General features: G+C 39.5%; 1 protein-coding gene across 1 annotated transcript; it reads right to left on the reverse strand.

Moving 5' to 3' along the window:
- Window positions 1-8,673: 8,673 nt before the first annotated feature.
- ENAM (enamelin) lies at window positions 8,674-11,957 on the reverse strand. The gene has a single exon (XM_020873543.2). It carries the CDS (start codon window positions 11,894-11,896, stop codon window positions 9,140-9,142), a length of 2,757 nt encoding a protein of 918 aa, XP_020729202.2. The 5' UTR covers window positions 11,897-11,957; the 3' UTR covers window positions 8,674-9,139.
- Window positions 11,958-13,372: the final 1,415 nt, after the last annotated feature.

Genomic DNA, 13,372 nt, shown 5'->3' on the forward strand with positions numbered 1-13,372 from the left:
TGATATTTGAGATAGCTTTGTCATTTTATACCTAAAATTAAATAAAAAGACAAAGTCCCTTCTGACAAGTATGTTTATCATGGCACATAAACTTTATGGCAGAAAGTCAAGACCAATTTGGCATAAATATATAAGGGTACTGTGGAAAGTAAATGCTGACTCTGAATTTAAAATAATGAGAGGCTGATTAGTAAAATCAGTTGCTTGAAGAGACATTGTTATGTTTTCTTTTTTCCCCCAAGGGTAATAGTCATTTTTAATAACTTCCACTGTGCTCATACTGATTAGTGTTTTCTTTTAGGGATAAGGTTCTGACACTGGTGCTTCAGTAGGAATCATAGTTTTGACATGCTAAAGACAAATCATTCTTGTCCAGTCTTCAATTTGGTATGTTGTTTAAGACAAGACCTTGAACTTTATTTAATCAGCAAACAATTATTGATTATTTACTACATACAGGGAACTCTGCTAGATTTTTGGTGATTGAGCTGTGATAGTCACTGTCACCACTCACTTTCTAGAACTCTGCTCAGTTGGACCCCAGTTCATTTTGGTGATGATTTTCTCCACGAAACTCATCCTGACCACTTTTAAAAAATTGCGAATCCCATTTCCTTATCTTGGTTTATTCCACCCCATGTACTTATCACCCTCTGGCAGACTACATAATTTACTTATATATTATGTTTATGTTGTCTCCCCTAACACTGCATAAGCTCCACAAAGACAGTCATTTTTATTTTGCCCATTGATATGTCCCCAGCACTGGGAAGGGTGGAAGGGTGTCTGGTGTGTAATGGAGCTCAATAAATATTTGTTGAATGGATGAATTATGAGTACAGCTTAGATGAGGAAAAAAGACATGTGTATAATTATAGTCACTTGGCAGAATTGCATAAAACAAAGAAAGGTTTCAAAATGTTCTGAGAATTTATGGGAGACTTCTTCCCCAGTTTTATTTAGATATGTTTTAAGGTATACAACAGAAGGACTTCTCATACTTACCCACTGTGAAATGGTCACCATGATAAGTTTAGTTAACATCCATCACCTCATATAGTTACAGTTTCTTTTTTTTCCTTATGATGCAAACTTTTAGAGGAAGACTGTTTCTGAAGAGGCTTCTCTGCTTTATTTCCACCTTGGCCTTAGTTTCTCTGCATACCCAACAGGAAAACTTTTTGGGGCCATGTTGAAGATTCTTATAGAAGAGATCTCTGTTCCAGTATAATTGCCTCATTAAATGCCAACTGGAAATCTTCCTTCTTTGTGAAATTTAATTATACTCTAGGATTATCATATTAATAACAATTTCACACTTACACCAACTGCTAGGCACTAGGCTAGGTGCTTTATTAAGAAATAACTCATTCAGTATAAATCTAGAGTAGTTGGTGACTCTTAAATGAGAGCTACTGAAGAGTGAGTAAAGCCTTTTCTGTTTGTTGTTTAGTTGCTCACTTGTGTCCAACTCTTTGCGACCCCATGAATTGCAGCATACCAGGCTTCCCTGTCCTTCACTATCTCTTGGAATTTGCTCAAACTCATGTCCATTGAATCGGTGATGCCATCCAACATCTCATTTTCTGTCGACCGCTTCTCCTCTGCCCTGAATCTTTCCCAGCATCAGGCTCTTTTCTAATGAGTCGGCTCTTCACATCAGGTGGCCAAAGTATTGGAGTTTCAGCTTCAGCCTAAGTCCTTCTAATGAATATTCAGGATTGATTCCCCTTAGGATTGACTGGTTTGATCTCCTTGCAGTCCAATGGACTCTCAAGACTCTTCTCCAACACCACAGCTCAAAAGCATCAGTTCTTTGGCCTTCAGCCTTCTTGATGGTCCACATCTCATGTGACTACAGGAAAAACCATAGCTTTGACTAGACAGACCTTTGTTGGCAAAGTAATGTCTTTGCATTTTAATATGCTGTCTAGGTTGGTCATAGTTTCTCTTCCAAGGAGCAAGCATCTTAATTTCATGGCTGCAGTCACCATCTTCAGTAATTTTGGAGCCCAAGAAAATAAAGTCTCACTGTTTCCGTTATTTCTCCATCTATTTGCCATGATCTTTGTTTTTTGAATGTTGAGTTTTAAGCGAACTTTTTCACTCCTGTTTCACCTTCATCAAGGCTCTTTAGTTCTTCTTCCCTTTGTGCCACAAGGGTGGTGTCGTCTGCATATGTGAGGTTATTGACATTTCTCCCGGCAGTCTTGAGTCCAGCTTGTACTTCATCCAGTCCAGCATTTCGCTTGATGTACTCTGCATATGAGTTAAATAAGCAGGGTGATGATATACAGCATTGACATACTCCTTTCGCAGTTTGGAACCAGTCTGTTGTTCCATGTCTGGTTTTAACTTGCTTCTCTCCTGCAAAGGAGGCAGGTAAGGTGCTCTGGTATTCCTATCTCTTTAAGAATTTTTCCAGTTTGTTGTGATCCATACAGTCAAAGGCTTTAGAGTAGTCAAGCAGAATTAGATGTTTTTCTGGAACTCTCTTGCTTTTTCTATGATCCAGCAGATGTTAGCAGTTTGATTTCTGGTTCCTCTGGCTTTTCTAAATCCAGTTTGAACATCTGAAAGTTCTTGGTTCATGTACTGTTGAAGCCTGATTTAGGGAATTTTGAGAATTACTTTGCTAGCATGTGAAATGAGTGGAATTGTGCAATAGTTTGAATATTCTTTGGCATTGCCCTTCTTTGAGATTGGAATGAAAACTGACCTTTTCACATCCGTATGTGACTACTGGAAAAACCATAGCTTTTACTATATGGACTTTTGTCGGCAGAGTGATGTCTCTGCTTTTAAATATGCTGTCTAGTAGTTTCATTCATACATTTAAGTGAGAAATTTAGCAGGAATTCATAAGGAGTCAATGCAGATGAAGCAGCTGTGAAAGGAATCTCTGCTTTGTCTTTGCCTTTGTATGAAGTTCCATGGTCTGCTCCCAGTCATTGATGATTGAGTGGGGCAAGAATACTAAGACAGGCTTTGGGGGTGCGTGTAGTATGGTGGGTAAATCCATGGCCTAGCTTAGAGTACTCTATGCTTAGAGTACTTAGGGAATAATGATAAGTCACTAACGGTCAAGTTTATTCAATTTCAGGTTGAAAAATGGAAGTAAAAATAGTTCTCTCATAAAATATCTCACAAAATAACTATCTTATAAAAATAAGGATATATGCCATTGTGTATGTTTATCATTAAGCACAGATTTATATAGCACTCACTAACCTTCTGTAAATTCTAGTTGGTATTGTGTGTTAATTGTCTTTTGGCTTTTCTCTGCCCAGGCAGCAAATCAGAGAAAAATGTGGACATGTATTAATTCAGTGATTCTCAAACTTCAGTGTGTGTAAGACTCACTTGGAGAACTCCTTAGGACAGATAATTGAGCCCCACTCTCAGAGATGGGATTAAGCAGTTCTCGGATACCACAGGAGAAATCAGAGGGTGCAGAAACTTCCCAAATGCTGCTGCTGCCTGGGAATTGCTTTAGAACTTCGCCTTTAGAATTATTAATATAAACCTTCATCTCCACCTAGTGATTGATTTATGAAATACATTGCATATGCATTTTATTACATTTCATTTAATCCTTGTTAAGTACCTCGTGAAATAAGTACTCTCTTCACTTACAAATCATGAAACTGAGAGAGTCAATTCCTAGGCAGATTGATAAGAAGTCCAGTGGTCCCCAAGGAAAGAGGGGTCTGGAATTCTCAAGGGGGAAGAAAGGACAAACTTCCCTCTACATTCCTTAGGGTTATATAACAATAATGTGTCCTGCTTGAGGACAGTCTCTGGAAAAAACCTTCTGGCTAATCGTGTTATCTTAAAATGTAAATTATTGGAGTAGGTCTAGTGAGGTCTTTACAATCTCCAGACATTCTTTTGATTCACTGTAATAACTGTTTAGAGAGTATATCACGCCGTGGCTAACACTAGCAGGGGGTTACTCTTTCTGCCCCCTTTTGATGCCCATGTCAGAAGCTTTCTCTATCTCCTTTATACTTTAATAAAACTTTATTACACAAAAGCTCTGAGCAGTCGAGCCTCGCTTCTGGCCCCGGATTGAATTCTTCTCTGGAGGCCAAGAATCCCGGCGTCTTTTCGTGGGTCAGCAACAGCCTTTCAAAACTAAGATGCAAAGAGATAAAGTGATTTTATTAATGTTTGACAGATAGTACATGGAGAACTGATAATTGGATCCAGACTGTGAGGCTCCAAAGCTGATGCTCTCTTTCAGTTTGTTATGTCTAAAATACATTTTACAGATCATTTCCTCCAGTAATTCCACTTCTGAGGAAGTAATCAGAAATATGGACAAAGAGGCATAAAGATATTTATCACAACATTATTTATTATAGTGATAATTCATAAGAAACTTTAAGTCCATCATTGAAGGGAATGATGATATAATATATACTTCAGAATATTTTACAGGCAACAAAAATGAAACTTATTTTTAATTGTATGGAAATTTCTTGCATAATGTCAAGAGGGAAATGTTGGCTAATTCATAAAATAATTACTTCAAAATCCTCTCTCCCATATGCATATAAAAGAGAAAATAGGCCAAAATATTAACATTGGGTAGTGAAATTATGTGTTATTTTTATTTGTTTACCTTTTCATTATTTGCCAAATAGTCTATGATGAGAATGTATTTTGGTAATGAGAAAAAATTGTTATTTTAAATCAATAACATTAAAATTTTGGAAATTCTAAATTTCTATCCATTTACAACATGTAAAGGAAAAGTGACATTTATTTAGCATCTGCTCTGTGCTCAGCAAAATGGCAGTTGTTGTGAGGAATGGTTACATGAGATGAAAAAGAACTGAGTCTCACTTTCTCTCTTCTATAGGTAGAACTAACAGGGAAAAAACCAGCACGTGGTATAGAACAGTGAGGGATGAAATATAAAAAACTATGTGCTGTGAGCCTTGAGAGAAGCTGGGGAGTTTAGGGTTGGTTCATCTTGGAGGAGTTATAGTATTCACGGAATAGGGCCTTCATGGGTAGAAGTAGAACTTTTTAGAATAGAACTACATGAGCCAAGCAGAGAGACAGGAAGAAGCATAACATACTCGTAGGAACAGAGACAGGATTGGCCTGCCCCTCTTTCTTTGCGTCCTCTTATCAAGCCTGTCCCTTGCATGCTTCATTTATACAAATCCCCTCAAATTGGTAATATTCCGTGTTTTCTGTGATCAACACCTTTCTGTTTCTTTTCTGGTAAGTGCTTAGTTACCCTTAATTATAGGAAATAACCTGGGACTTTGCCACCCCAGCTTTGATCTATTGATACCAACTGGCTGATTAATTATCACCTGGGAGTATTTTCGTAATACAGAATTGCAGACTCCACTCCAGATCACAAAATCAAAGCCTGCATTTTAACAAGACCTATGTGCACATTAATGCCTAAGAAACTGGGGTAGCATGCGACACTGTCAAAAGCAGCTGGAATCCTAGGTAAAGGAGGCAGTTACCAACGTGGTTTAATAGCTGAGGGACTGACAAGGTCCTGACCAAAGTTTTCTACCAATATCCTTCTCTGAATATGCTGTAATCTGACTCACTCTTTAAGGGCATGGCTACATATTAACCAACACTGGAGAAGGAATGTTTTTGCCAGGTTAACCACAGCAAAGACCTGCTTTATACAGTGCAGAAAGGAACGAGGCACAGTTATTTGATTAAGTGCAGAGGAAATTACTGTCCCATTTTGATGAAGCACAGACATGGAGAATGTGTGTCCTAAGGGAGATGACATGGAGCGCTATGATGGCAGAGGGTCTTTGACTGGGGAGGTGATGGGACACTGAAGGCAGCTTCATCTGTTTCACAGTTATATCTGTGTTGACCAACAGCTTAGTTTCCTCCTTGCTCCTTTATTTGAAGAGTTCTGCTCCATCAGCATGGTGTTCTGCTTGTTACCTGTTTATTCGTGGTGAATTTAGAGAGAGAATCCAGTGACTGAGATTTTTGGGCTAGGGATTAGGTGCAGAGGCATGGAAGAACAGGTGGACAAACCAAGAACTAGAACTCATTGTGAAATGATGATTACCTGCTTTCTACCAAGTACAGTTCTTCTGAGTTTTAGCTGGATACTTGGCCTGAGTCACAGTGAAACCTTTGAGGTTTTGTGAAGGAGACAGCTGGTGATTTCAAGTCCTTTATTTCTAGTTCCCTTTTGGGTTTTTAGAAATAAAGTTTGGTTTCCTGAGGGCAAGATGAATCTTCTTTACGGTCCTCAGGGTCACGACTGAGGGAGAGTTAAGTGAGGCCCGAGACATGTCAAACAAATGATAAAAGACATGTCATGTCTTGTAAATTTCTTTTAAGATATATAAAGTTAAGACTGATGTTAGTTCAGGGAATCCAAAAAGCCAGGGAATAATCTCTGTGATAATGGCTACTAGGCTGAGGTTTAAGAGGTGGTTCGACCCTATATTTCATCATCCTGTTTTGCTTTTTGCTCAAAGTCAAAAAATATATATCTTCCTCTGGCCAACTGGCTCATTGCCCAGGTACCCCTAGAGAAATCTATTATAGGCTGTGAGACAGAAAAACTTACAAGGCAACTGTTTGTTAGCCTCGCTGAATTATTTCCTATGTTTGTTATCCTTAGATATTGTTTTCTTCTTCTTTAATTTATCAATGAGTCATCACCAGGATATATCTAGTTATTTTAGAATCATTAGGTGATGACCACTAGACATGGGAACTCAGCACAGAAATTGGGCCATGGAGGTGGGATGGGGGCACTCAAGACAAGAGGGGGTCACTTTCAAGGCCTGCCATCCCCACTGTGTGCACCTCCATCTTAGAGCTGATTTTTTGCTTAGCAAGGGCACACAAAATAATTTCTTTACTGTAAGAAACTCAGCCCTGGTATCTGAGTTTATGGAAGAATACCTGTGGTAGTAGTGATGATGGTGGTGAGATGAAGAGTCGTCTTTTACAGAGATGTTCCCTCCCCCACTTTCTCACTCTGCATTCTCAAATTCAATAGATGTTTTTGTTCCACTCTGCTTTTACATTTTATATTACAGAGGTCTCAGATGATAAGTTAAAGCTGTGGTGCCTGATAGATAAAGATCAGTCGACATATCTGCCAAAAAAATATATGATCTGTGCATTTTGAGGAAATACTGAAGTGAATGAATGTTTTACAGTGAAAGTATTCATGTCTAGATTAAAGAAATCATTTGAAAAGAAGTAGTGAAACATAACAATGTAGTTTTATTTTAATGAGGATAATTCTTGAGAGACAGTTTTATATAGAATAAGTTAATAATTTTTCAACATGTGATTAAAATCTGGTGGTGGTGCTGGTGGATTTAAGCAACTGGTGGGTTGGCCTAGATAATCTACCTCTAAACCCTGAGATTCTACGATGCAAACGTTGCTGAGTATATAAAGCTATGGAGTATGGCGGCTCTTTTAGCATCCCAGATGGTGTACCCATGGGACAAGCTTACTGTGGGATTTTCATGGGAGCTTTCAACGTTGTTTAAAAACCAATCAGTAAATATTTATTGGCTATCTACTATGTGCAAGACACTGTGCCAGGGACTCAAGAAGACTCAAGGGGAAAGATTCCTTTTCTCAGGAAGTTTTCAATGTATTTTCCCAAGTGTCTGAGATCTTCTTATGCAGTCTGTCCCAGGAAACTTTTTCCAAATAAACTCCTAAGAGCCAACAGGTAACTTTCTGGATAATTTGGAGAATTCTTCCTCTCTGGGAAGGAATATACAGAAAGTAGGCCAAAGTGCCATTAATAAAAACAAAACAAAACACCTAGATGTATTCTAAGCAAGGCAGTATAGAAATATCTACTTCACAAAATAATTTACACTATTTAATCAAGATACAGAGAGAGTGTATCTATGAATAATTCTACCAGGGCTTGAAGAATAAGTCTATGTTAGTAGTAGAATACACTGGTAGGACCAGTTATGCTGTACTACTAAAGAAATTAACCTCTGGGTGTTTCTCTTGTTAGGATAGTGTTGCCCTAAAGGTATTCTCTAGATCCTGCAGATTATGAGTTGATGATGGGGTACGGCAAGTCCTATGTTTTTATCTGGATGCTCAGTTGAAGAGAGGGAGTCCTTCCCTCTTTACCTTCCCAAGTCTTGTCCCCAGGCGACTAGGTCTGGGTAAATATCCTCTTTTCCCTGATTCTTCTTTTTGAATGTGTTCCTCTCACTGAGCTGTGTCTACTTGGTAAAGACCATACAAAAATTAAAAATAGGTATCAGTGTCTACTATTTCCAAAATATGTTCTGCAATGATGGTCAGGCTGGGCCAAGAAAAAAAAATCAGTATGGAATTTAGAGTAAACACAAGGAGGGAGTGAGATGTGCATGCAGTCTTAAGTTGTGCAAATGATATAGCAGAGAGAAAAATGAAGAAAGGAGTCAGAAGAAAGATTAACAAATGATACACTGGGAAACAACAGAAAGCTGAGAAGAAAAGACAAAATTGAGAAATTGGATTTAAAGAGTAGTGATGGTTAAAGGTATCTTCGTACATAAAAAGAGAGAGTGAAAAATGGGGAAGGAGAAATAAAAAGCTAAACACAGAGTGGTTGATAGAAATAAAGAATAAAGATTTAAAAAGGAAATGATAAAGGTGAAGAAAGAGGTAGTGGAAGAAAAGTTCTGAAGGAGAATATTAACCAGGAAAATAACCAACACAAGGAAGTAAAAAGTACAGTGCATTAGGATTATATTGATGTATAGATCTCCATACATAAAATGGCAAGTTCATCTGCTTTTCTGTCTTGCAAATGCAGACAATTTTGCAAGTATGGAACTTTGAGAGGAAAAGGAAGAATCAGCAAGCACAAAGAAACTAATCCAGAAAAGTGGATTACAAGTTTCAGGGCAGTGGTGGTCAGAGCCTTCCTTTTTTTTTTTTCTTTTTTTAAAGTCTGTGCTAATGAGTGACAATACTGAATCTAGCAAACCACAGAGGCCCAGCCTCCTGTGCTGGAGTGGGGAAAAACTTAGGGATCACCAGAAGGTGAGATACTTAATCAAGTCTTGGGGGAGAAAATGTCTGGAAACCACTGTAGCATAGCAGGTATTTTCCTTCCCCAGAGAATACTTGCTGGAGATGATTCCTAGGCCTGAAGTAATAAACAGTCTTGAACCTGGTCCTGTGGATTGGTCCCTACTTGAAGAGGATCAAATGGAGTGTGATCATCTGCATTAAGTGGGTCTACATTTATATTCTGAAACTGTGCCCCAGTGGCTAATTCAGCCAGTGAGTTAGGAATTTCAGTAGGCATAATTGAATCCCCATCAAATGAGCCTTGCCTTCCAAGACTAGATGGAGTCCCAGTGCTGGAGGTGTAATACTTTCTTAATTTGGAGTCAAAACATGGTAACTGTAGGATGGTAGATGGTCTTTGTTGCTGCCTTTTGCCCTCATTTCCTTGCACGTCACTTGGAATTCCTTCTGGCTTGGGACCTTCGTCAGGTGTATCCATAACAAGCTGCTCAGGAGTAAGATCAACAGGTCTTTCATTGAGCTGGTTGCCTTCAAATGTTTGTTCCAAAACATGGTTTCCATCTCCTCCAAGATCACTTTTGAGGCAAGGTATATTCTTTGATTGAAGGGAACTGGCTTCAGGAAGGGGCCTAATTCCCCTTTGGCTCAATTGGTTATTTATAGAACATGGTGTGTTCCTCCTCAGAGTGGACACGTCATCTCTGAAAGGACTTGGGTTTTGACTTTCTCCAGGCAGTCTTTTCTCTGAGCTGTTTCTTTGGCCAGGTAGGATGCTTGTTGGGGAAACAGTATGTCTTTCATGCTTAGTATGACTGTCTTCTGTATAGAGAGGGCTGGTGTCTTGGCCAAAAGATAGAGTGTAGTCTTGTAGAGCATGTGGATTGTCCCTGGGCCCTGTGGAGCCACCAGGACAGCAAGGGCCTCTCTGGCTTAGGTGAAATAGACGTGTTTCTTTTGGACTTCCTGGGTAATGTGGGGGAATTAAGTCTGGAAAAGCCAAATGTTCTCCCTCTGGTGAATTTAACCTGGTGATTTGCATGCCATAATTCAAATTCTCACCTTCATGCCATGTTGGATTTTTCTGAAACCCAGTTGGGGAGTTACTGGAATAAGGCTGGTTCTCCTTGTGGTATGGTGGACTAGCGGGGGCTTTGGGTAGATTCATTGGCTGACCCCAGAAAGTTCTGGTAAAATATGGCCTTTTTTCTTTCTGCCCTTGGACTTGAACCATGTGGTCCCAGGAATTCCAAGAAGGAAACATAGTATTTTCTTCTTGTCCAACAGCATTATTAGGATAATAGGCCCTATTCTCCACAAGCAGTGGTATAGTGGGAGCAGAATTATATGGTGGAAAATTCTCATCTGGGCTCCAGGGGTAAAATTCACCATAAGGAAAATACTCCCTGGGCTTTGATAGATTATCTAAGGAATAGGGAGGGTATTCCTTTGGTTGGTTTGAGGTATATTGCTTGCCTTCATACCTAGCTGTTGGGTCTCTCTTAAAGTTCAACTCCACACCCCATCTTGTTTGTCCTGGGAAAGGTTCATCTCCAGTTGGATCAGTTGGGTCTTCTTCTTTATAAGGGATTGTCTCTTTTGGATCTGGAGTGCTCATGGGATAGTGTGGATTTTCAGGTTGCCCCATTGTATTGGGAGGACCATTTCTTTCATCCCAGGTATTACTTCTAAGGTATGGTGGGTTTTCCCTGCGGTTATAGGGGTTGTAGTCAGGGTAGTAAATACGTCCTCTAGAGCCATGGGAAGGATGAGATAAGTGTTCTTCCTTCCTTCCAGGATCTTCCTTAAAAAGTGGAGAGATTTCTTGTTGGTTCCAAGTGTTTCTTCCAGCAGGAAAATGTTCCCTTGCAGGGGAAGGAGATCCCACTGGGTACACAGGCTGATATGTACTGTGCTTTATTTCTGGCTGATTAATTTCTGATTCATATGGGATTCTTCTTGGTTCTAAAACAATCCCTTTGGGCAAATTCTGGCTCTGAGTTTGTCCATTAGAATTTGGGGTTCCTCTGGAATCTCCTCTTGGGTAATAAGAGTTTTCACGTTGATCAATAGAATTAAAATTTGGGACTAGAATGTTACCTTCAGGGTGAGGCAGTTTATAGTTTGACTTACTAACTCCATAGTCTTGAGAGTTTCTCCAGGGGCCATTTGGATCCCTTGTAGGAATAACTGTTCTTTCTTTTTGACTTACTGGCTTCTCTTTTGGATTTTGGATGTTTTCATTGTGGCCAGTAGTACCATGTTTGGGATCCAGAGGGGCAATGGTTCCCGCAGGTTGTTTACTGGGCCCCTCAGGCTTTCTTCTGAAGTTTGCTGGATTTCCTGCATAATTGGGATAATTGCCCCTTGCGGTGGAGGCATAAGCTCTGCGATATACTGGATATCCTGGAAGAATTGCTTGTTTGCCTTCTAAAACAAAGGAGTTCCACCGAGGACCCCTTTGAATTTGTTGATTTCGGTAAAAAGGCCCATTACGTCTGTGCCCCATAGAGGTACCAGCAGGACGCCATTGTCTTCCTGCAGGAAAATTTCGGATGTTAGGATGTGGATAGTTTTCATGAATATTTGTCTGACTTGGTCTCCATGGGGTTTGACTTCTTGGAACTCCTTGGCCTGAAACATTTACTACAGGGTTGTTTTGAACTGTAGGGTTGCCCGCAGTGTTAGGCCCCTGACCATTGTTTCCTACTGGGCTGGTGTCATTTCCGCCTTGACCCGCTCTGGGACTGGGTGCATTTGGCTGGGTAGAGTTAGTCTCAGGAATTGTTGAATTAACTGAAGGATCAGTGGCTGGAGTCTCTGTTTTAGGAGGATCTTCTTCTTTTGGTTTTTCATAATCTTCAAACATCTCTTCTGAATAATAAGGAGGACGGCCCCCAAATCCATGATATCCAAAATATCCAAAGAAAGGGTTCTGTAGGAAGAAGATGGAAATTATTAATTACTCTGTTTCCCACTGTGGTGCTGCTTGGAATTTTTTGAAGGGATAGAAAAATCTATTAGTGATATACTTTTAAAATTACCACTGGTTATGCTTTCTTTCTTGAAATTTGATTCTTCCTTGGTTTCCATTACCATTCTCCCTTCTGGTACTCTTACTCTCTGAGCAGTACGTAGTTTTCTCTTCTTAGGCCTGGATTCTAAATCTAAGTTTTTTGTTTGTTTGTTTGTTTTTTTAAGAAATCCATCCTCTATCCACCTTATTCTGTTTTCATTTAACACACCTGCTTTGCACAATTTATTGCAGGCCAATTTTTCAATATGGATACATGCTAGTGACTCATAAAGCCATAATTCTGGTGCATGACTCTCTCCTGAGGTTGAGACAGCAAGACTGCTACACTAAAGATCTTATGAGTACCTCTAACTGTATGTACCCAGACTAGACTCATTTCCCCCACACCTCATTCTCCAGTGTTCTATATGTAATCAGCGTTCAGCACTATCTACCCAGTTTCCTAAGTTTCTACTCTGTTTCCCCCTGACAATTAATGACCAAATCTTTAAAATCTGAGCTTCCCTGGTGGTTCAGCTATTAAAGAATATGTCTGCCAAGTAGGAGATCAGGTTCAGTCCCTGGATCCGGAAGATCCTCTGGAGAAGGAAATAGCAACCGACTCCACTGTTCTTGCCTGGGAACTCTCATGAACAGAGGAGCCTGGAAGGCTTCAGTCCGTGGGGTTGCGAAAGAGTTGAACATGACTTAGCGACTAAACAACAAACAACAACCCAGTTTCCCAAGTTTCCACTCTGTTCCCTCTAGACCAAACCTATAAAATCTAAACCTCTGCCTTTGCCCCACCCCCTTTGTCCCCAGTACCCCTGTGCTATTGCAACAGGTTTCTCACTGGTTACTCTGGATAAAATTTTACTTTCCTCTAATCTTGCCTCTCCGTTGCCACCAGAGTAGTAGAGGTTGGGGGTGGGTGTTTGGGAAAGTTCTGTCACTTTCCTCAAATACTAATTAAAGTTGCCCTTACCTTACAGGATAAACTCTAAACTCATAGCATAACATACAAACCATGGTGCTAAAGAGTGGGGCTCTAGACAAATATAGGTTAAAATGTCTATTCCACCAGTCCTAATAATATGACTCTGGGCTAACCTCAGTTGATTCATTTGTAAAAGGGAAATAATAAAATAATAGCTACCTCATAGATTATAATGCATCAAGTGAGGTCAGGCACTTAAATGTTATACTATATATTATTATATTAAGCAGTATACTATATAATATAGTTATATATATACACACACACATATATATATATATATAAAAAACACTTGTCAGGCACTTACTAGTGTACTAGGCACTGAGTTTTAT

This window comes from Odocoileus virginianus, chromosome 29 (genome assembly GCF_023699985.2).
Source record: "Odocoileus virginianus isolate 20LAN1187 ecotype Illinois chromosome 29, Ovbor_1.2, whole genome shotgun sequence".
In the NCBI taxonomy this organism is placed as follows: domain Eukaryota; kingdom Metazoa; phylum Chordata; class Mammalia; order Artiodactyla; family Cervidae; genus Odocoileus; species Odocoileus virginianus.